The following is a 24,117-nucleotide window of genomic DNA, read 5'->3' on the forward strand; positions in this document are numbered from 1 at the left end:
AAGTTAATCACAGAGCTAGTTGAGCATGCTAATTTTCTTTGTTGTTGCCTATATGGATGGAGAGTAAAAATAGCTTCCTCTATACAAAGTAACAAGAGTGTCATTTTAATAACCCAATATGAGGTCTGTTGTTGATATTTGGATAATAGACTCCTTTGTACTTGTGAACAAGACCCAAAACATTCTAGATTGACCTGCTTTGTTTCTTATCCTTTTTTCTTTCTTTTTTGTTTTTTGTTTTTTTTTTTTTTTGGCTTTTTGTCTTACAGAAATTTTTTGACCTGGAAAGAGAGAATGCATGTGCAACAAAGGAACAAAAGAACCAGACCTTTCCCAAATTAAACCGCAACAAGTACATGGTGACTGACGGAGCAGCTTACATTGGTGGGTATGGGGGTTGGAAGGCTCCTCCTTGGGGATCACCCAGACAGTAGGGGTTCACTAGTTATTGATGAGATTATGCAGCTAAAAAGCAGAAGGTTGAAGGTCAAGGTCAAGAGCTCTTCAACCAGGTAGACCCTCTCTCTACTCCATTGGCTGGTGATCATGGAAGACACCATCTACATTCCGCAGACATCCTCAGACCTGTTTGACTCATTTTATAAGCAAGGAGACAAAGGGCTCATGAGAGGTGAGTTCTGGCATGGAACAGACACATGGACCAAAAATGCTTATTCTTCTGTCTGCAGTGTCATGAGGCATCCTATCGTGGGGTTCTGGTGAGTCATTGTGCTGTCTGGGCAGCAAAGACATCCACGCCATCTTCTCATGACATCTCTGCCGTTTTCTAAATATCTACCGTGGAACAGTTCCCTGGAGCTTCCTAAATTTCAGTTTGCTGATTTGTAAATGAGGCTGGTGGCAGTTTTTAACTTCAAGGAGTGACATTTAAATGAGAGATAATATACACAAAGCACCTGGCACATGGATGATGCCCAATTAATGTTAGCTATTATTATTATTGAGGCAATAAAGTTCCAGGTGCATCAATCATTATTACATTGGTGGGATTATTCTAACTTTTCGAAGTGTGTGGGAGGTCAGGGTAATTCCTTCACTGGAGTCATCACAGATAGAGCTGACATTGTCTATAAAAAGGAGACACGTCAAATCCTAAAGAATGAGAGTGATTATGACATCGCACAAGAAGCGGCAACTCCGGCAGAGAAGAAAAACATGTTTGTGGGATGCAGGAATGGATAGGGAATCCCTAGAAGTTATCTCTCTCAATTCCATGGGCGAATAAAAAGACCCTTTTTACTTCATGAAGAACTTTTACCTTACTTAGTTATCTTAGCGTCACTACCAGAAGAAAGGAGAGTGTAATCCAAGTTTAGAAGTGAGGATTTGGGGTTTGAAAAAGGAAGTAACTCGGCCATGCAGGTGTCTAGAGTGGAGCTGGGTGTCCTGTCCAGACTATGGGGTCATTGCAATCTCAGCCTGAAGATATAAGTCTCTATTTTTCATAAGTGTGGCACTGCCTTCTTAAAAATAGAGTACATACACACACATATACACACACACACATACACACACTCACACAGATACACACACACACTCACACACACACACACAATCATGGGGCTGGAGAGATGATTGCTCCATGTTAGGAGCACTTACTGTTCTTCATAGTTCAGTTCTCAGCACTTTATGTCGGACATTGTCAAAACCACCTTTAATGCCAGCTCCAGAGGACCTGACACCCTCATTTAGCCCCGATGGGTGCTGCATTCATGTACACAAACCCATGCACAAACACATACAAATATACACAATTAAAATAAATTTCTTTTAAAGATTTGCCTGGCATGGTGGTGAAGCTCTCATGAAGTTGAGGCAGGAGAATCTCTGTGAGTTTGAGGCCAGTCTGGTCTATATAATGAGTTCCAGGACAGCCTGGACAATATAGAGAGACCCTGTCTCAAAAAAAAAACCTTTAAATATGTAATTCTAATTGTTTTAGATTATAAGCACATTCAAAGGTGATTCAAATGGGATTATTTTAATTTCCTCATCTTTATCAGCTTATGGAAAACAATGAGATTAGCCCAGCAGTTTGGAGCACTTGGTGTTCTTGCAGAGGACCTGGGTTAGATTACCACCACCCATACAGGGGATCACAACACCCACTAACTCTAGTTTTAGAGTAACCCCTGGCCTCTTCTCACCTCTGAGGACACCAAGCACATGCAGGAAAAACACTCATAAATATTAAATAAATACAAAAACTTTAAAAACAAGTGACAAAATCCTTCAGAATTGTTTACTAAAAAAATGGGATAGTCTGGCTAAATTATCTAAAATTTAGGGATGAATCCAGTAATGTACACAGTGGCTTAAGACCCCAAAGCAGAACCTTTTATTATTTTTTAAATTTTTTTATTATTTTAATTTTAAATAGCTTGTTTTACATGTCAATCCCAGTTCCCTCTCACTCCCCTCCTCCCACATCCCCCCATCTTCCCTCCCCCCCAGCCTCCCACCCTATTGCCAATTCCTTCCACATAGGGGATATCTAGAGTCTGTCATTTCATTCAAGGCAGGGTCCAGGCACTCCCCTAAGAGTCTAGGCTGAGAGAGCATCCCTCTTTGTGTTATGGACACACGAAATTCATTTGTATGCCAAAGATAAATACTGATCTACTGCTCAGGGCCCCCCATAGGTTGCCCAGGCCTCCTCACTGACTCTCACACTCTGGGGGTCTGGATCAGTCCCATGCTGGCTTCCCAGCTGTCGGTCTGGGGTCCAAGAGCTTTCCCCTGTTCAGATCAGCTGTCTCTGCTGGTTTTGCCAGCCCATTCTTTGCCAATTTGCTATTCGCTCCTCTCTCTCTGCCGCTGGGTTCCTTGGGTTCAGTTCAGTGTTTTAACTGTGAGTGTTTGCCTCTGCTTCCATCAGTCACTGCATGAAGGCTCCAGGATGGTTATAGACATCAAGTTCATTATCAGGAATGGGCATTCAAGGTGGTCTCTCCACTATTGCTTAGCTTGCCAGTTGGTGTCATCCCTTTGATCACTAGAGGTCACAATGGTGCCTGATCTGTCTTCTAACCTATGATTCCCTCTTCCCCCATTCTAACCCCCACTCAACCTTCCTGTTCCCCCATGACCGACTCTCTCTTCCTCTTCTCTCCCTCTCTTCTTCCCAGCTCCACTCCCCCCCACCCCTCGCCGTGTTCCCCATCTGTTCAGAAGATCTTGCCTCATTCCTCTTCTCTGGGGTACCATGCATATCTCTTAGGTTCTTTCCTGTTTCTCAGCCTCTCTGTCAGTGGAAGAAAAGCAGAACCTTTTATTGTAGCTTTTATTTAAAGTGAGGTACCATGTGCACTTTCAGTGACACCGTAACCAAAGAGGAAGACAGAACTCAATCCAAGACCAGACTTGAGGCAGTAGCTTATTAACTAATGTTTACTGATCTCAAAATGGCCCATCTGATTTTCAAACATTCCTTGAACAAACTAAATTAGTGTTTGGAATCAGAAAAATCTGACACAAATTGAAAGATAGTAACAAGTCATGTAATCTCTTCTAAGTCTCAGTTTCCCTATCTGTGAAAGGGGCATAATAGTGCTCACCCTCTAATGGCAATGTGAGGTTAAATAAGATAATATATAAAAGGCTCTACACTGTCTCTGGTGGATCTGGGGTCTGAGTAAACATTGGATTCTTGCTCCCTTCCTCTTCCTGAACTAAGACATTTTTAGGTGAGTTCATTTTATAGACAGCAGTTTTAGCAAAACACTGATTTCCTAGACAGAAGCAGTGTTCTAGCATAAAAACACTCAAAGAACATCAAAAGGGAAAATAACCGATACCTTAAATAATCATGGGCATACTCTGAAACCTTCTAAATCATTCCTTCCATACTCATTGATGATGTAGAACTAAGAAAATTCCCAGGGCATGGGATCATAGCTCCATTAAGTTTGTATGAGACTTCCAGAAGAATCTTCAGGAAGCGTCATCTCTCTCATTTTAAATTCTCCATAATAATCTGAGTTAAGCTCTGAAAATTTGTCAGGAAGGTGTCTGAGTGATTAGACAGCTAAGGACAGGGCAGGAGGTTAATTGAAGATGTTGGCAAGATGCCCAAAGCTGCCTACCAACAAAGTGAGCTCTTTGGCAGCCTCAACATCGCATATACACACAGGACACACTATATTCCGAATATTGCGACCTTACTGTGCATTTTTGGGAGCTGAAATCATCTAAAAAAAATAACAGGTGAAATTGTAGCTCAGCTTAAAAAAATATAGAAGCATATGTCACCTTGAAGGTCAGCCAAAATTCCTGTATCAGCATGAAGCTTCCCAGAGCTTTATCGAAAAGAAGCCAACTAAAGCATTTGAAATTCACAAACACCCTGATCTCAGCTTGCTCACTGATGGCAGAAAAAACTAGATTTACAGGATAAGGCCCCAAAGTCCTCACTTCTTTCCATCCTCCTTTCTCCTCCTAGGGTGTCCCCCAACACATTTGTCTGTGTCTGTTTCCTCCAGAAAAGCTGATCTGCCAATGCCCGTAGCAGAAATATCAGTGTGGCTGCCATGACCCAAAGTCCAAGCTGAGGTCACTGTCCAGGGCAAAGCAGGAAGTGGGTGCCTTTAGGGCCAGAGGCAACATGACACAGAAGTGAAGCGTTGGACCTGGAGTTAGATTTGACTCTGAACCCCAGCTCCAACCGTTTTCTGTGAAGCATCATTGGTTAACCATGAAACATGGGACAAATGTAGGAACCTCTGTGAACATCTCCTCCATCATGGTAAATTCTTCCCATCATACAAAATATTGTATATAAACACAAGTACTGTGCTTTGCCCAAAACAGGCAGAAAATCATAGTTGCTCTCCTCCCAGACTCTCTTGCAGCTAGACCACATCCCCTAGTATTCCAAACTCCCAACCTTTTCTCTGCCCAAAATATATCACCCTTCTTTGAGAGTTTGGTTATCTCTTGTCTGTAAAGAGAAGCTTTTTCTTTGAGGGAAGCCTTCCTGCCAGCCTGGTTCTAGAGCCGCATCAGTCCCAAATAAACACACAGAAGCTGTTGGCCTTGCTTGTTTCTTACTGGCTAGCTCTGACTTAAGTAATTACCCCATAATTGTTAATCTAAGTATGTTTCTTACCGGAGAATAGTTCCCGGCTTCCTACCCCATGGCGTTACATGTTGACTCTCCTTGTGTTTCTCCTACCCAGAGTCCTTCTGGACTCCTAGTCCCTCCTATCTAGATTCCCTATTGGCCAGACAGTGCTTTATTGACAAATGCACAGGACTTCCCCAACACTTGTCCTTGTTAACATTCAATGTGTTTCTTCTTGACACATCTAGTCAAGGGTAGAAAGCCGCCTCTCGGTGCTTGTGGCCCTGCATGTGAAATCCTGGTGTGTCCTTCCTACCATCTGTGTTCTAGTGACTGCTTCTCTCATTGACTCTTTGAAGGCAGGAGCTGTCATTTTCAGATTTATACCCACATTCTTCATATCAGACCTGGCAAACACTGGGTGCTCAGTGAACAACACGGGATAAGGAAGATCCAAGAAGTAAACACCACTGTCCCATTCTAAGGACAGAGCTTGGTTTTGCTTATTAGATACCAAAGAAACATACATGGGATCTTAGGGTTGCTCGGCCCTTTCCTGTACCTTTGTTTTAGTTCATGTTTAGTTCATGAAGAGACTCGATGACCAAGGCAAATCTTATAAAGAAAGCATTTAAATTGGGGACTTGCTTACAATTCCACAGGCTTAGTCTATTCTCATCATGGTGACATGCAAATAGGTACAGTGCTAGAGAAGGAGCTAAGAGATTTACAACCCAATCCTCTGACAGCAGACACAGAGAGAAAGACACTGGGCCAAGTATGGGCTTCTGAAATCTCACAGCCCACCCTTAGTGACACACCTCCTCCAACAAGACCACATCTACTAATCCTTCCCTGAAAGCGCATCAGCTGTGGACTAAGCGTGCAAATGTATGAGTCTATGAGGGCTGTTTTCATTCAAACCACCACAGACTTGAAGATGGATTAGGCATTAGTGGCAAAGCCATTATCAGCCTCTCCTGAAATGATCTCAACCTCAAAATCCATATGCTAAAGTCCTGATTCCCTATATGAAAGAATGTGAAAAAGGAAAATCACTCCCAAGTCAGGTTATTAAAGTAGACATTAACCTAATGTGGCCCATGTCCTTTAAAACGAGACCAAAACACAGAAGAACTGTGCACAGTGGCTTGTGCCTGTAATCCCAGATCTCAGAAGGCTGAAGGGAAAGGACTGCTGTGAGTTTGAGGCCGGCATGAATTATATAGTAGCATCCTGTTTCAAAAGCAAAATCAGGAAGAGGGCTAAATAAGGGTACCCATAGAGGAAAGACAGTATGGGGAGACAGAGAGAAAGGGCCACCCCATTTCCTGGGTGTGTGTGGGGGGTATTGTTTCAGCTTACAGATTAAGTCCACCATCAAGAGAAGTCAAGGCCAGAAGTCAAGACAGGAGCTTGAACCATTAACCACAAGGGTAATACTGCTTACTGTCTTGATCCTAGGCTCATGGCCTCTCTTGTCCAGACCAGGCCTACTTTCCCAGAGGAAATGCCCACAATAAACAGAACCCTCTTACATAATTAGCAGTCAAGCAAATGCCCCATAGACATGGCCAGAGGTAGTCCTTCCTAGATGTGTTAAGTTGGCAGCACATACTAGCCATCACACTTCCCTTAGCTCCCAGAAGGAACCAACCTTGATTTTGTCTCCAAAATCAGGAGAATACATTTCTACTATTTAAACCAACTGGTTTCTGATACTTCATGAAAACTGTCCTGGAAAACATCTATCTAGAATGGAGTCAGACCTATGAACCTGTGCTCACATCTGGCCAAGAAACCAACTCCCTGCCTTGGGGGATGCCTTCCAGCCTCCTTGGGGAGTGCTGGAGTCACTTCTCTGCCTTCAGCTTTGTCACAATTGTGAAGTGTCTCTGCATAATAATGTTTATACATATGGATTCGATGTTGTCTCTCTGAGAAGGTAGTAATTGTTCACAGGATTTTAAAGTATTCCTATATATTTTAAATGTTGCTGTATTTGGTGTGTCTTGTGAACATCAATAAGAAATAACATTTACAGAAAAAGAGCAGCAGATTCCTTGTTTTGAGTTTCAACTTGAGCAAAGCTGAAGAAAATGCCAAAATAATATGCAAATATTAATCTGCCATATGTAGGGCTTCTTGCAATTTTTTTTCCTCTGGAGCTGTCAACACGATTCTGCCTCTCTTGTTATTCCTGGGTGTTTATTTTATGATTTTTTATTTTATTGTTTGTATTTCATATATTGGGAATTTTCTCAGTTGATCATACCTTCTCACTATGATTTCTTTGTTTGCAGGAAATTTTGACTGGGTAGGGAACGACTTTACCCAGAATGCTGGCACGGGCCTTGTCATCAACCAGGCAGATGTGAGAGACAATGGAAGCATCATTAAGCAACTTAAAGATGTGTTTGAAAGAGACTGGTATTCACCTTATGCCAAATCCTTACAGCCAACCAAACAGCCGAACTGCTCAAACCTGTCCAAACTCAAGCCTCCCTCCAACCAACCTGCCACTTACAACACCACCGGGAGGGAGCCCTTGAGTGCATAGCTGGCTGACAGACAAGCAAGGCAGCAGACCTAATGCAGAAAGGACTAGAGGAAGGATAACAATTTACTACGTCTTTTTTTAAGGAGAAATAAAAAGCACACTTATTAAAAATATTCTCTGAATGACATGTAATATCTAGCTAACAACATCTTGGCACCATATATTAAATTTAAGCCTTTTGTATCTATGAGCTCTAACAGAGAATGTCATTCTGGCATTGTAGGAGTTAGTTTTTAACATCAGCATACAGATTTTAAGACTCGGTTCTTATCTCCTATTTCTTACTGGTTTTAGAACCTTTTCTGCTGGCCCAGCTGTACAGGTTTTAGATCGAGGTTAGCCCTATCCTTTAATACTGCTGAATCCTGGAGTTAGAGGAAGGCAGGAGATGGTAAAGGCAGACCCAACTTTCTGCCCTAATAAACCATCTCCAAGTCCTACTCAGGCAGCTGAACACAGACACCCTCATCTCATGCCAGTCTTCAGGACTCCTGAAAAACACCCAGCTTTATTCCCTTGTCTTCTGATACCACAGATTCTCTTTGGTATCAGTCTATCTTGTTCTGTAGCATCCCTGTATTCACCTCAGCACTAGTTCAAAATGTGAGAATATCTTTGGGAAAGGTATGAATTCCCCAGAATGCATACAATATAGAAATAGCAGTCTTTCATTTTCACCTTTCAACTACATTCTTCTTCCCTCCCAAACTGGTCATTTTAAAAACCACAGTCAGGTATCTCATATGTATGTACATATATGTATGTATGTATGTATGTGCATATATATATCTTATATATGCATACTTTCCTCAAGCTTAGAAAAATGAAGTGCCCCTGCTAATGTTCAGCAAACCATTAAGTCTGCGTTTAGAGAAAAAAACTGCTTCACATTTGTGTCTGGTTAACAGTATTACAAAGGAAAGGTCTCTATGCGTCGGTGGATTTTAATTTATTTAGAATTATTATGCTATTAAGAGTATGCCAGCAAATGTTTATAGAGCTATTTAATATACCTTCTGCTATTTAATATACCAAATGCTTTTCAGACAAATGCAATTTAAATACTGTGCTTAACATATTTTACTAAGAAACAGAAATATTGGATTATTGTTCTATAATGTCATTGTGTGTTGTTGTTTTATATCTCTACAATATATAATCCTGTATTAATGAAGACTGTTGCTACATGAGAGAGGTGTGACCTCTTCAGAACCTAGAGCAAGTGGATAAGATGCCCACACCCACTCTGGCTCCTGCCACCAAACTCAGAACAGAGTCCTTCACTCTTTGGCCTCGGGTTTCTATAGTTAACATAGAGACAATAATACTCACCTACCTCGCAAGGATGCTGTCATGGTAGGCGATATTTATAAGTTGTTTTTTGAAATCAAAAGAACCTATATAAATGCTAAGCATTATATTGCATAATCTTTTTCTTGAAATAATCTCTTCGGTATCCTGATAGAACCAATACCAAGTACTCCCCAAGAATCTAAGGGTAAATTTTATATCTGCAAACACAGATGATGGGGGGAGCTGGTCCTGGTGACAATCTGGATTGTGGACATTTAAGTGGAACATGATACCTGGTCACCGTGACATAAATAATAACACACACAGATGCTGTGCAAACAGACCTTAAGGATCAGTGTGTGCATGTGTCTTTAGAGCAGGGATAAATAGTCTCATTTGTTTACTTTCATCTCCAGAGATTTGGTTTTATTATGCCAAAAAGAGTTCCTTACCCAGGCTCGTTGAATGCAGAATGGCTGTTCCCAGTCCTACTGACCACCCCAGTTCCTTCCTGTTATTTCTATCTCTTGCCTCACTGGGTGTTTAAACAAGTCAAGAGACCTGGAGGAGTCTCCGGCCATGGTGGTACATGCCTTTAATACCAGCTCTTGGGAGGCAGAGGCAGGAAGATCTTTGGAGGCCATGTAGAGAATTCTAGGACAGCTGGGGCTATAGAGAGAGACCCTGTCTCAAAATCAAAACAACAACAACAACAACAACAGTGAAAAAGACAGAGAGAGAGAGAGAGAGACAGAGACAGAGAGAGAGACAGAGACAGAGACAGAGATGTGGAGAAACAGAGACAGAGAGAGAAAGAGATACAGCATGCCGGAGAGAGCTGTGCTTTAAGAATATCAGATTTTATTGCCTGATTGGAAGACTCCCAGGTTGTCTGCTATGCACCAGCATCAGTGGAGCCCTGCCTGACCCAGCAACCCATGCCTCAGAGCCACCACAGTGCCACCACAGCTAAGCACCTCACCCCACCATGCAGCACCAAGGAAGTGAGTCCTGTGCAGAGTGCTCCATGTTGTCTGTCTTTTGAGAGAACATTCAGTTCAGGAGGCTGTTCTCTTTCACCCTCTTAGACTTCGAGTCTCTGCTGGATAGATAACTAACTTCCATTCTTCCCATTCCTAGTAGCTAGGATGTATTTCTCAAGAGGGAAAGAACATAAAACAGAAACAAAAACCCCAAGGCTACTTATAATGTGGGGATATACCCTGCTGGAAAATTTTAAGTAGGTGACTACTATCCTACACTTTTTTTCTATGAATATTCTGGGGGCTGTTCTTCAAGGGAATGAAGACCACACACAATTTGAGATACATTTTGGATTGCTCCTTTACCAACTAACTTAGTGCCTTAGTTATTCTCAACATTGGTTTTCAAAATTCAACAGTGACCCACCACACAGGCCACATCTAGAGTTCAGTACAGCCTCAGGAGGACCCACTGGTTGAAAGCAGGCATGTGGGATCCACAGTTTCTATGCATCATTCTTTTTTCCTAAAACACAGAAAACATATCACCCTCATACCAGTCGCTGTCACACATTCTCCTATGCCTGTCCAGATGGCTTTCGCTCCATTGTTACTGGACATTCACATATTAAATCACGGAACTAGCAGGCCACAGCAGAGGGAGTGAAATATGGAGGTTGTATCTACACTCTGCAAAATCACACTTTGTGGACCTGGAAACAACAGAACTCAGACACTGCAAACACATGTGTGCATGCGCACATTCCCCCTGCACACCGTCTTTAAGGAGTGTCTGAGAGATGCTGCCTTGGCAAGCTTCTTGCAAACATAGCGTGAAAATGAATGTCTTAAGTTTCACAGGCTCAGCAAGAGAAATGAAAGATGCGTGGAAGCTTCTGCTTTTGTGTTGCTCCGGGCGCTATTTCCCAGGAATCTGGTCTACTTTGTCTCAAAGTCAGCACCGTTCATAGTCAGACGCGTGAGATCCCATTCTCATGATTGATCTTACACTTTGAAAAGGGTGTTTGATTAATGTGCAGTTACTAGATTGTCGGAAGTACCTCACGGAACCTGGGATGGCAGAAGCTTGTCGTCTGTCTGTCCTGTCTTGTCCACCATCCCTCCATCCTCCCTGTGCACCCCACCACCACCTGTAGCTCTTCTCAAATAACTTGGATTCATTCCTTCTCAGATTTTTATTTGCTTACAAAAACTTTTATGGAACTAAGTTGTGATGGGGGGGTGGGAATTTCTTGGTGGGATCAGATCCAGTACCCTCTGTCTCAGGAATTCTTTTTTAAATATCTGCATTCCCCCTCTCAAACACATGCCCTCTGTCCAATTTCTATTCCATTATTTTTAAAATGTAATGTGAAAATCTGCCCTCCCCGAATAGAGCAGTCAACTCCTGTTTTGAAAGACACTTTGCTGCTATTACTCCAATTGTATCCTAATCAACAGTCCCATGGGTGTGGGTGGATTTTCCCCTTGGCTTGGCTTATTCCCAATGAATGGGCACACTCTACTTTAAGTATATTGGCTGAGAATATAGATTGGATAAATTATTCCGTATCCCATACCTTCCAGTTTGCTATGGAGTCGCACCCTTCTTTGTCCCCTTCTATCTTGCTAACCAAAAACTGCCTATCATCTTCTACATTAATAAGCAAGGCCACCCTCAACTCTTAGCCTACATTTTCCATTTGAGAGAATTCCCATCTTTGCATGAACTAGAATACATTGTTTTTTATGGTAGCTATATGGCTACTCTAGAGAAGTTTCTTGAAAGTGTGAAAATTGTGTCTTCTTATGTGTGACCTACCAGCAATCTTGCACTCTCTGAGCTGTAAATGTCCACAGGTCACTGGGGCTTCTGTCAGAAATCTGACAAAGGGAAAGGTGCTATTACGTGTGTGAGTCCGTACACACTTGCGAGTCCAATACTTAGAAGATAGAAGCAGGAGGGTCAGGATTTCCATGTCAGTTTTATCCACATAGCAACTTTAAGACCAGCCTGGGCTACATGAGACCCCATCTTGCAAAATGGCTGTGGGTGAAAGCACATGCCACCAAACCTGAGAGCCTGAGTCAATCCCCAGGACCTGAGGGGTACAAAGAGAAAACTGACTCAGTAAGCTATACTCTGACCCCCACAAATGTACCTTGGCACACATGGGGGTATACATACAACATACAAACTCACACACGCACACACACACACACACACACACACGCATGCACTAAATGAATAAATAATAAACATTTAAAAGAAACACAGAAAAGATAAGAAATGTAAGATTTAATAAATTATGTATTTTCTTTTGTTATATGCAACTATTGACTTAATCCTGGTACAGAGGATACTTCTATTTTTAATATACCCTTACATAAACAGGATAAACCTATATCTGAGCATATCAATCTTCAGATAACTAAATAAATTGGTTAATAAAAGCCCGAATGGGAGGGTGCTTTATAACAATCAGTTCCTTCATGTAACCAAATGCTAAGGTTTTCCTTTTCAAGCATAAGTGTTATAAAACTTTGCCATACTGTGAAGCCAGCAGTTTCTTTTTTCCTCAGCTTGACCTCAGAAACCAGGCACTGCCATAAGCAGCGACTAAGGGAGCTAAAGTGTGCCCCACAGAGCACGAAGCACTGTGGAGTTTTTCACCCAGCAGGCATCTTTGTAATACTATTCCTATCTGTCAGCTTTTTAAAAGTTTGCCCCCACATGGAGAAAATAAGAAAACACTGTCTAGTGAAGAAATATCCGCATAGGCCATGTCCCAGACTACATTCGGGCCAGCTGCCTAGTCACCCATCTGGCTTCCCCCCTCAGATTTATTCGGAAAACCTACAGTAAATGTACCCACATCTTCTCTGCAAGCTCCCTCTGGTTTGGGGTTCTGTTTACAATGCTGTGGAGCAAAGCCAGGGACTTGGGGACATTAAGCGAGAGCCCTGCCACTGAACTACACCCCAGCCCCACCGAACCTCACTCATTCGGTGTCTGAAGTTTAGAACTTGCTTTGAAAGATGCCTCAACCAATGCCTACTGACCCACCAACCCCTTCCCAATTTAGGACAAGGAAGCTCTTCCGTTCAAACAAGCCGAAGCCCTTAGCATCAAGCCTTGCTAAGAACACGCGTGGGATGAATGGTTGATCTGCTGTTGCGACTTGAACTTGCGGCAGGACTTCTCTCTGAAGAAATGAATGCACAGAAATGTTCGCACCCCCCATAAGGAGAAGTCTGAGGCACACTTTTGTCAAAGCTGTCGGTTGAGTTGCCAGCAGAGACTTAGTAAAGTGGATTTCTGAATCTTCAAGTCAGTAATTTTTTTTGATCAGTGATGTCTGGATCCTATAGCTTCATGGTTTTTTAAAAATTGAAATAATATAGTTGTATAGGAATCATATGCAAGGGGCCCAATTAAACTATAGGAAGATAAAGATTACTTAGAATTGATTTTTTTTCCCTTTGATAGGAGCACTAGTGAAGGTGGTGACTATTACTTCTAGTCCTCTGGGCCTCGGGCCTATTGAAAACTTAATTCAACAATCAACTCTACCCCTTCCCATGGATAGAAAACCCTTAGGAACAGTGCAAACACTGAGCAGACAGACCTGGTTTCTGATTTAGAATGTTCCTGTGTGGGTTCACAACCCATCTTGGGAGCAATGACTGCAATTTCCAGGGTTAAAAATATTGAAATTGCATGTGGCTTAAATAAAGATGTGAAATAAAGACAGACATTTTTAAGGACAACTCAGAATGTCCAATTCAAGGACATCTGTGCTAATAATGGCTTCATCCGCATTTCTATCTTCTTTTACTGAAAGTGGGGCTTATTTCTTCACGTGTACGTTTGAGAGGCATCACCTAAGACATACAACAGCAGAATGGTGACACCAAATCTTCAGAACAGTTGTTGTAGCAGGGAAAGGGCAAGAACTGGGAAACAAAGGCATTTTGTTCCCAGCAATAAAGTTTTCTGTCATTACCTACACTCTTAGTAATAGAGTCTAGGCCTCCATGTCACACATCAGGTTCCCTGCCATGTGAACTCCCACAATGGCCGCAGCTGCTCACCTTACTTCCAATGATTGTTGTCAGACAGACCATGGGGAAGCCAGAGAAAAGATGACACACCCAGAAATGCCTGGGCTAACCATCAGAATCTCGGTATGAGTGATAGAAATTAAGCAAGCAGCAGGCAGACGCAGCCGTGGTAGGTGGTGCCACCTTCAGGTAGGAAGGATAACTGCATTCACAGCGACAACCGTGTCCTTGCTGAGTCACCATTCCTGCTTGGTTACTGAGAAAACAAACAAGGAATCTCAACTTTGCAGGCACTGGGTTGTGTATCCTCCTTACTTTCTTATGTGTTGGCATAAATAAACTCATATTGACTCCGTGTTTATTCTTCGTGATCCAGAGGATCCCGACTGACAACAGACTGAAGTGAAAGCTGTCCTCTCTTGATTTCAGTTTTTTCCCTGTGTTGTTGCTGTTTGTTGTTTGCCCTGGCCGGGTTGATTGGTTGGGATGGGAGGGGCTAGCCTGGGGCTCACTGTGAAACACAGGCTGATCTCAAAAACAGGGCACCCCTCCTGCCTCAGCTCCCAATTGTGGGAATTACAGTCCTGTCCCACTCCACCAGGCTTATCCTCCTGAACGGCCTGAAAGTAGAGAAGGTAAGAATTAACACTGGATAGATGGCTCAGAGTTTAAGAGCACTGGCTGCTCTTTCAGAGGACCCAGGTTCAATTCCCAGCACCCACATGGCAGCTCACAACTGTCCGTAACTCTAATGTAGGATGAATTCTCTACCTCAGACGGAAGGATCAGTCTTGTCCTTAGACTGCCTCCTCCGACTGCTTCAGACTGATTGCTCTTCAGACTGACTGCCTAGACTACCTGCTTAGGCAGCCTTGAGCTGCCCAGTCACATGCTTTCCTATCTCCACCTCCTCAGTGCTGGGATTAAGGGAGTGCTGCTCCAAGTGTTGAGACCTCCTCTGTACCACCTCTGTTTCTCTTTTAGATTGATAAATGTCATATAGCCCAGGGTGGCCTGGAACTAACAGAGACCTGCCTGCCTCTGTCTCACGAGTGCTGGGATTAAAGGTGTGTACCACCACTGCCCGTCCTCTATGGCTAATTAGTGTGGCTAGCTTGCTTTGCACTCAGATCTTCAGGCAAGCTTTATTTGTTAGATCATATATATATATATATATATCACCACACTCCATTTCCAGGGGATCTGACACTCTCATACTAATACACATAAAATACAATTAAATAAATTATTTTTAATTAACATTGAAGTGCAAAATGTTGGTTATGTGTGCATATCTAGTTGTCTTTGTGATGAACCACGCTGATCTATTCCCCAAGTATTAAACACCAAATCACCAAATCAAAGGATGCTGGACTCATAAAGATGAATTAGAGGCACAGAGCACAGAAATCATGCACACAGGCAATAACTACATGTCAAAAATTGTTGGGAACCTACTTGGGATGCATAAGTAGGTGGATTTGTGTAAGTTCCAAGCCAATCTGACCTACATAGTGAGTTCTAGGCCAGTCAGAGTCACAAAGTGAGACCCTGTCACAAAACAAACAAAAAAGAATGAAAACAGAAATTGTTGAGATGGAAGAGAAATTGGAGGTCTTGAACTTGTCAGCCCATACTTTTCTTATGAGGAAAATAAAGCACGAAACACACACTGAGTTCATGGGGTTAAGTAGAGGCAGATGTGTGGCAAATTTAGATAATGTTCTGAAGTATAAACTCTAATGACTAACTTAATAAATCCAGTATTTGATGTAAGTAAGTAGCTTACAGGACTCTGTAGGAGGCAGGGATGGAAACAGTACTAAGAAATCTGACAAAGGAAGGTGAGTTTGGAGATGATTTGGAAGGCTTGGAGGAAGTCTTGGTGAGATCATGGCACACGGAAGCCTGGCTTTGTTCCAGCTCAGTTTGGCTAGAGTTGGTAAAGTCAGAAGTCCTAGAGTTAGGTGTTGTCCCTCACATGTGAGCCACACTTAAAAGTGAAAGAAGGCCATAAGCTACTCTCTTAGTTAGTCTTCTATTTCTGTGCCAGGATACAATGACCAAGGCAATCTATAAAGGAAAGCATATAATTTGGGGGTCTTGGTTCCAAAGGGTTAGAGTCCATGACCATCATGGCAGTAAGCATGACAGGCAGCAGGAAGGCAGCCATGGTGCTGGGGCAGTAGCTAAGAGCTCACACCTGATCCACAAGCCCATGGTAGAAAGGGAGAGAGCTAACTGGGAATGGCATGGACTTTTGAAACCTCAAAGCCTACCCCCATTGACACAAGAAAGAGGCAAAGTGGACCTGTAACTTCCTGGAATTCTGGGAGTTGTAGTTCTTGGGAAATAACAAGCCACATGTTTTCACTCCCCTAAATAAGTTTGTTTGACCCATCTGTACCAGATGTGCTTGGTCACATGTGGGAGGGAGGTACACAGGCAGGAAATTTGTCAGAATGTATGCTTGCCCTTAACTGGACCTGATTGGAAATGCAGTGAATTATGAGTTTTACCTTTTTAAGCCCCTATAAAATGTGACTCATGGCCATTCCCTGGGTGGGCCTGGCTAGAATCCTTCTTCCCAGTCAGTATTTACCTAAAGCTTGAGTCAAATTTGGCTCAAAACTGTGGAACTGGTCTTTCTCTTAAATCTCAAGATTAACACAAATCTCATCCAAAAAGACCACACCTCCTAATTCTTCCCAAATAGTTCCACCAACAGGAGACTGAACATTAAAACATATGAGCCTATGGGAACATTCTCATTCAAACCGCCACAATTACCATGTATCCTCAATGACCAGTGTGAGACTGGACCAATCAATGGAAAGAAAGACTTAAGAACAGAATTAAAGCTTCCTCAAGAAGAAATCCCATCATTGGTCAGCATTCATCCGTGCCTGAGGACCAGCCTGTCTGTAAGATGGGCTGCCCACTGGCTTTTGCTCTGCTTCGCATCCCACAGAATCTCATAGGTCAATATGTATCTACAAATCAATCTGTGTGTGTGTGTGTGTGTGTGTGTGTGTGTGTGTGTGTGTGTGTGTGTGTAATGACATCTGTTGTGTGTGTGGTGTATATGGTGTTGCTTTAGTTAGGGCTTCTATTGCTGCAACAAAACATCATGACCAAAAAGCAAGCTGGGGAGAAAAGGTTTTATTTGGCTTATTCTTTCACATTGCTGTTCCTCACTGAAGGAAGCCAGGACAGGAACTCGAACAGGGCTGAGTCCTGGAGGCAAGAGCTGATGCAGAGGCCACAGAGGGGCACTGCATACTGGCTTGCTTCTCTGACTTACTCAGCCTGCTTTCTTTTAGAACCCAGAACCACCAGCCCAGGGATGGTACCATCCAGAATGGACTGGATCCTCCCCCATTGATCACTAACTGAGAAAATTTATTACAGCTGCATCTCATGGAGGTATTTCCTCAACTGAGCCTCCTTCCTCTGAGGACTCTAGCTTGTGTCAAGTTGACATACAAAATTAGCCAGTATAGGTCCATAAGTATGTGTAGTGTGTGTGTGTGTGTGTGTGTGTTGTATGTGTGTAGTGTGTGTGTTGTATGTGTGTAGTGTGTGTGGTGTATGTGTGTATAGTATATGTGTGTGTTTGTATGTATGTGTAGTGTATGTATTATATGTTTGTAGTGTGTGTGTTGTATATGTATGTGTAGTGTATGTGTGTAGTGTATGTGTGTGCAGTGTGTGTATCTGTGTAGTGTATGTGTATATGCAGTGTGTGTAGTGTATATATGTGTGTTCAGCGTGTGTATGTAGTGTATGTATATGTATGTGTGTACTGTGTGTGTGTGTGTGTGTTCTATTCCTATGGTAGAACACTGATTCAGATGGCTAGAAGCAATCTCGAAATCTTAATCACCTGAAACCATAAAAGATATTTTTTCTCGTAGTAAATATTCACTGTGAGTCAGCAAGAGTTCTCTGTTCAGCAGGGTCAAAAGTGACCCAATTCAGCAGGAGGAAGGCTGTTAGATGGGCTTATATATGCAAACAAATTCTCTAACCAGGAAGTAGCATGAGTCACTTCTGAAAAGACAAGTATCTCACCCAAACTGGTACCAGGAAATGTCACCCTACTAACACTTCTAAAACGGTGGAGAATCTGTGGAATTCAGTGAATACTCTGACTCACACTGTTAGTTACAAAACACAGACTTCAATCCTTCAGGGCAAAGTCATGGGGACAGACAGGAATAACTTTGTAGTTTCTGTAAGAGAAATAGCTTTTTTTGGTCTTACTATTCCAGAGGTTCAAGACTGAGGGTCTGCAGCAGGTGATGACCTTTTTGCTGGCAGAGCCCCAAGATAGCATAGGTGTCACTGTGGAGAGACATCAATCAAGGATATGTGTTTTCCTAAGAATGATTAAAATATAATTCTGCTATACATAAAAGAGAATAGGTTACTGTAAACTTCAATGTCAGTACAATAGGAAAAGAGATGCCTGGCCTGGAAACGTGACCCAGTGGTTACAAGCAAGTGTGACACTTCCAGAGGACACACGGTTAATTCCCAAATGCCTGAAACTCCTGATCTTGGGGTTACAGCACCCTCTTCTAACCTCTATGACACTGTAGTTATATTTAGTAACACACTATACACATGATTTCAAAATAATAAGAAATAATAAAATATTTTTAAAAGGAATTCCACACTTCCTACAATTTTCTAAGAGATGCCATCCAGATTACTTAATTTATTATTATTATCACTATCATTATTAATTTGGCGGCATGGTGGCATATGCATATCAGAATATCAGAAGACAATTTCTTGAAATCTGTTCTCTCCTTCCACAATATGGTCCAGGAGACTGAACTCTGGTCATCAGGAGCGGCAGCAAACACCTATACCAACTAAGCCAGCTCCCCAGGCCTCAGCCCACTCAATAATTAAGGAAGAGCAAAAGTAATCATGAATATAAGGAGTTAAAAAAACGGGGCTAGAGAGATGGCTCAGCGGTTAAAAGCACTGACTGCTCTTCCAGAGGACCCAGTTTCAATTTCCAGCATCCACATGGCAGCTCATAACTGTCTGTAACTTCAGTTCACACCAATACACATAAAATAAAGTTAAATAAGTTTAAAAAAAACTTTCTTCATTGTGATCCTGAGTTTCAGGCATTCATTTAAGTAGACTTTGGAGTCCACTGATGTCTAAAATAATAGACAAATAAGAATAAAAAATAAGAGCCAGGCGTTGGTGGCGCACGCCTTTAATCCCAGCACTCGGGAGGCAGAGGCAGGCAGATCTCTGTGAGTTCGAGACCAGCCTGGACTACCAAGTGAGTTCCAGGACAGCCTCCAAAGCCACAGAGAAACCCTGTCTCGAAAAACCAAAAAAAAAAAAATTAGAGCTGAATGTGGTGGTGCACACCTTTTATCCCAGCACTTGAAAGGCAGAGGCAGATGGATATCTGTGAGTTTTGAGGCCAGCCTACTCTACAGAGCAAGTTCCAGGACAGCCAGAGCTACACAGAGAAGCCCTGTCTCAAAAAAGGAATATGACTAAAGGAGAGTGCTCTTCACTGAGCTCCGGGTACCCGCTGAAGTTTGTCTTTGACTTTCATGAAGTCACCTCTCAATGTATGCTATTTCCATTTATCATTTACATTTACTGGTCAAGCGATACCCAGTGTCACAGATCACTTCCTATTGCCTGAAGGATCAAAATGTAGCTCCTTCTCCACACTCAGTACCTACTTGAGAGACTGATGTCAATCTGGGCAACATGGAGAGATCCTGTCTCTGAATATACAAAAGTAAATGCACCCAAATGGAAGCTCAGAAAATCAAAATACAGTGAAATTTAACAGAAAGTCTTGACATATGAATCCACCCAAATAAAACCACATATGGATCCACTCAAATAAAACCAAACGATATACATAGTGATTTATTATGTGTTATGTAGAGAAAGAGATGTAAAAAGGGAAAATTTAAACGTACATCATCAAGGGCTTTGGTGCAAGATGAAGGTATTGGTTTTAGTTTAGATTTGAATAAACCTCTTCCCTTGGGTTGGAAAGGTGGCTCAGTCAGTAAAGGCTGCCAGGTTTGACAACTTGAATCCATTCCCTGAACACACACAGTGGGATGGGAGAACTGACTGCCATAAGTTGTACTCTGACCTCCACATGTGTACTCTGACACATATGCGCACGCTCGCGCGCGCACTCACACACACACACACACACTCACAATAAATATATAAATGTAAAAGTATTATTGAAGCATGCAATAATGCATGTAAACATTCAATAAATAGTAGAAGGTTAAATAGCCAATAAGATTCTGTGAAGTTGAAAGGCATAAAAATAATTCATTCTGGGGCTGGAGAGATTCCTCTGTGGTTAAGAGCACTTGCTACTACTCTTCCAGAGGACCTGAGTCCCATCCCAGCACTCACATATGGAGGTTCGCTTGTAAGTCTGGCTCCAGGGAATTCAGCATCCTCTATGGCCTTTGTGGGCAACTGTACCCACAAACCCATACACAGATGTACATGCCACCTATATAAATATTACTTAAAAACAAAATACTTATAAAATAATTCTTTAGAGGCTAAGAAGAGGGGGAGAAAGAAGGACAAACAGGGTCATATCGATAGAACGTAACCGTGAAATGGTAGATTAAAATCAAATTGATCTAGAATACCTTTATTTTAGACAGAAGAAGTACCCTATTTAAAAGATAAGATTTTCTAATTTGGTTTTGTTTATTTATTTATTCACTTTCCAAGACAGACTTTTTTTTCCTCTGTGTAGTCCTAGCTGTCCTAGAACTCTCTTTGTAGACCAGGCTGGTCTTAAACTGAGACCCCTGCATCCTGAGTGCTGGAATTAGAAATACAGACTTTTGTAATATAATTTTATAAACGACAGTCTGGAGAATTAAGAGCTCTTAACAGCGGCAGGATTGGAATGGCCTATTTGTAAAAGCCGCCTTGTTGGGTTCCTTATGTTTTATTTACTGTCATTTCTATTTCCATCTCAATGTTTCTTTTCTAGTTTTAGTGATAACTATTTTTGACATTTTTTTGCTCCATGTTTTTACATGGTAACAGCATACATTTAGGACCTATCAGAACTTTAACACAAATTTGGTCATATTTATGGATAAGCATATTCTACTGTAAATGCTTGGGTTTCTCAACTTAGAACTGTTGTTTATTTCACTGTGTAGTAAACAGTATACTTATCAATTTTAAAAGTTATGATTAATAAAAGAAAGGTGTATGCCACCATGCCTGGCCTGGCTTTATTTTTATTTTTTATAATATTGGTGCTAAATCTTCGGTCCTTGGACTTGTTAGTAACCACTGTGTTCCTAAGTCTTTTTGACTGGACTCATACAAAATGCCTAACTTTAAGATTTCCTGTAATATGAGGACTCAGAGAAGTTGAAAATAAACACAAGAGCATCTTTCCCTCTGCTTTTCCTAAGCATTTGGGAGGCATGTTGAATTACTACCTAGCCCACTGCAACTATGGAGAGCTAAGTCTTGAATAAGCCAGGGCTGACAATTAACCTAAGAGAAGGACTCAGCCTGGAAAATGTAACACCTCAAAACTGTAAAAGGTGTGTGGGTGACCAGATGCAAGAAGTAAAAATCCCAGCATTATAAAGAGAAAATGGATGATGACGCCCACTCAGCAGAAGTGGGTGTGAAACAAAGGGATAGGGGGTGACTCAACCAAGCCTCAGGTCCTACTTCCTGGTCGAGTTATGAGTTTTCAGTTTTCATTCTAGCCATATTTGGTTTTAAACAAAAATACATACTGTGAGAAGCTTCAGCAGGCACACCTGCTGGCAAGCTTGACAACCTGACTCTAATGCCTGGAGCCCACATGGCCAAAGGAAAAAAGTGGTTCATGCAAATTATCCTCTGACCCATCCCCAACAGAGAGAAAGAGAGAGAGAGAGAGAGAGAGAGAATTTCTGAGTTCTGAGTTCTACCAGGTAAGCCTTAAACATCAGTGTTCAGTTCTTGAGATCTTCACAGAAAATGGTTTCTCAAAAACTGCAAGCCTTGGGGTAGAAGTCTACAGAGAGTTGGGGCGTGTCTTAGTAGTGGCAGAGCACTGGCTTAACATGACACAGGTGTCAGCGACCAGGGTAGTGTAGTGGACGATATGAGATTTGGCCCCTCCCTGCTTACCATCTTCGTACTCACTCCCATGACCATCCCTGTATTATTTACTTTCTTCCATCTCTTTTTTTTTTTTTTTTGGTTTTATGAGACAGGGTTTCTCTGTATTATTTTGTAGGCTGTCGGTCCAGCCTAGCCTCGAACTCACAGAGATCCGCCTGCCTCTGCCTCCCGAGTGCTGGGATTAAAGGCGTGTGCCACCACCGCCCGGCACTTTCTTCCATTTCTACACCATCTTTTCTGCTGACATCCTGCTCCTGTGTCCACTGACACCTGTTTATCTTGGGCTCCAAACACCACCCCCTCCTCTTCCCGCCCTCCATCCACACCCCTTCAACCAGTGTATGATTCTGTCCCTCCAGGCTCCTCGGGTGTTCAAACCACAGCCTTCACCACACAGCTTCCCTAACCACAACAGTAGTGGGTGGAAAGCCGCAGTGTTTTTCTCTGCCTACCCAGGAGTCAGCACGCATTTGTGGAGCTCATAACCAAATCTGATCATAAGAGTGACAACGACTCTAGACTTGTAGCATTAGGAAATACTTGAAGACTGGTTCTGATAACTCAGGGGCGGTGTACAGTGTGAGCGTATTAACTAGCTCACACCTCTCCTTCCTCACCTGAAATGAAGGCATCCTGAGAGAGGCGCTTCAGACTTAATCATGGCCTGGCTTCACTCTGCGCACCACACAGAGGGGTCTTGCAGCACCACACCACTCTCGTGGGATGGGATAACAGGCTGAAGCTCTCCTGAGACCACGTGTTCATCCTCCTTTCTTAAATGTCTTCCACTCTCATTCGTCAACAAACTTTCTGATCCTGTGGCTGCATAGCCACACATTCGTGGTCAGCTTTGCATGCTTCTTCAGCAGATGCTGCTATTGCCAAGTAACAGACTGAAAGTTTGTCCTTCGCCTCAGGATCAATTTGAATGTCATTTTCACACGCCTGAAGGCCCAGTATCAGCCCTCACTTCGGTAACCAATGTGGCAAGCCTCCTTCCATGCTTCAGTGAACTAACACTCACTGAGTCTCTGGTGCCATTTGTCGCCTCAGTCTCTGGACCACGTGCTGGAAATACGGGAACATAATGACGGATCCTGTCCCCCTTTTGAGGTCGTTCTGGATCCTTGCCTAGCAGTAGAAGTTGATTCTGTTTCTTCCGTCCTTTTCGTGTTCGCCTTTGCTCTCCTATCCATGGGAAGTGGAGTGGGTGGAGCAGGGAACAAAAAGCAAGAGAGAAGAGGCCACTATTTTAACCCATCTTTGCTGTCTGTGGACCCACTTCCTTCCAATGCTGTCCAACTCTAATTCAGGAAAACCAAGAATTCCAAGCTTCCAGGGACACATAAAGTGGGTCCAGCTGGTCAGAAAGAACCCCTTTACAAGTACCTACAAGTGTCTCCAGTTAGACGCTTCTCCAGAGTGGTGAGAGGCAGGGTCTCCCCCAAAAAGAAGTGACAGAGGAAGTACTGTGCCTCTGCCCCAGTCTGTCCTCTGTGAACCCTGAAACATACCCAACGCAAACCTGCACTGAGTGGGAAGGCTGGAAATGAAGGGAGAGCATGCTCAGATACGCAAAGTAGTCAGAAGCAGGGGCCATGTGACATTTGCAGGAAAAATGCATGCAGCTGGAAAGCTTTACATCAAGCAAAATAAGCTAGATGCACAAAGACAAGCATTGCATGTTTGGGGCTGGAGAGATGGCTGGTTTTCTTCTTCTTTTTTTGTTTTCATTTTTGTTTTTTTGAGACAGGGTTTCTCTGTGTAGCTTTGGAGCCTGTCCTGGAACTCTCTCTATAGATCAGACTTGCCTCAAACTCACAGAGATCCTTCTGCCTCTGCCCCTGCCCCTGCCCCTGCCCCTGCCCCTGCCCCTGCCTCTGCCCCTGCCCCTGCCCCTGCCCCTGCCTATACCTTCCAGGTGCTGGGATTAAAAGCATGTGTCACCATAA

At 42.7% G+C, this 24,117-nt stretch overlaps 1 protein-coding gene across 10 annotated transcripts in view; it reads left to right on the forward strand.

Moving 5' to 3' along the window:
• Positions 1-9,061, forward strand: part of Pld5 (phospholipase D family member 5) — a 296,385-nt gene extending 287,324 nt beyond the window's left edge. For all 10 annotated transcript variants that reach the window (XM_005078165.4, XM_040738384.1, XM_013119132.3 and 7 more), the window contains 2 exons: positions 270-384; positions 7,387-9,061. In XM_005078165.4, coding sequence (XP_005078222.1) covers positions 270-384; positions 7,387-7,643 — 372 coding nt within the window. In that variant the 3' untranslated portion in view covers positions 7,644-9,061. The remainder of the gene's footprint in view (positions 1-269; positions 385-7,386) is intronic.
• Positions 9,062-24,117: the final 15,056 nt, after the last annotated feature.

This window comes from Mesocricetus auratus, unplaced genomic scaffold (genome assembly GCF_017639785.1).
Source record: "Mesocricetus auratus isolate SY011 unplaced genomic scaffold, BCM_Maur_2.0 Super-Scaffold_100676, whole genome shotgun sequence".
Lineage (NCBI taxonomy): Eukaryota > Metazoa > Chordata > Mammalia > Rodentia > Cricetidae > Mesocricetus > Mesocricetus auratus.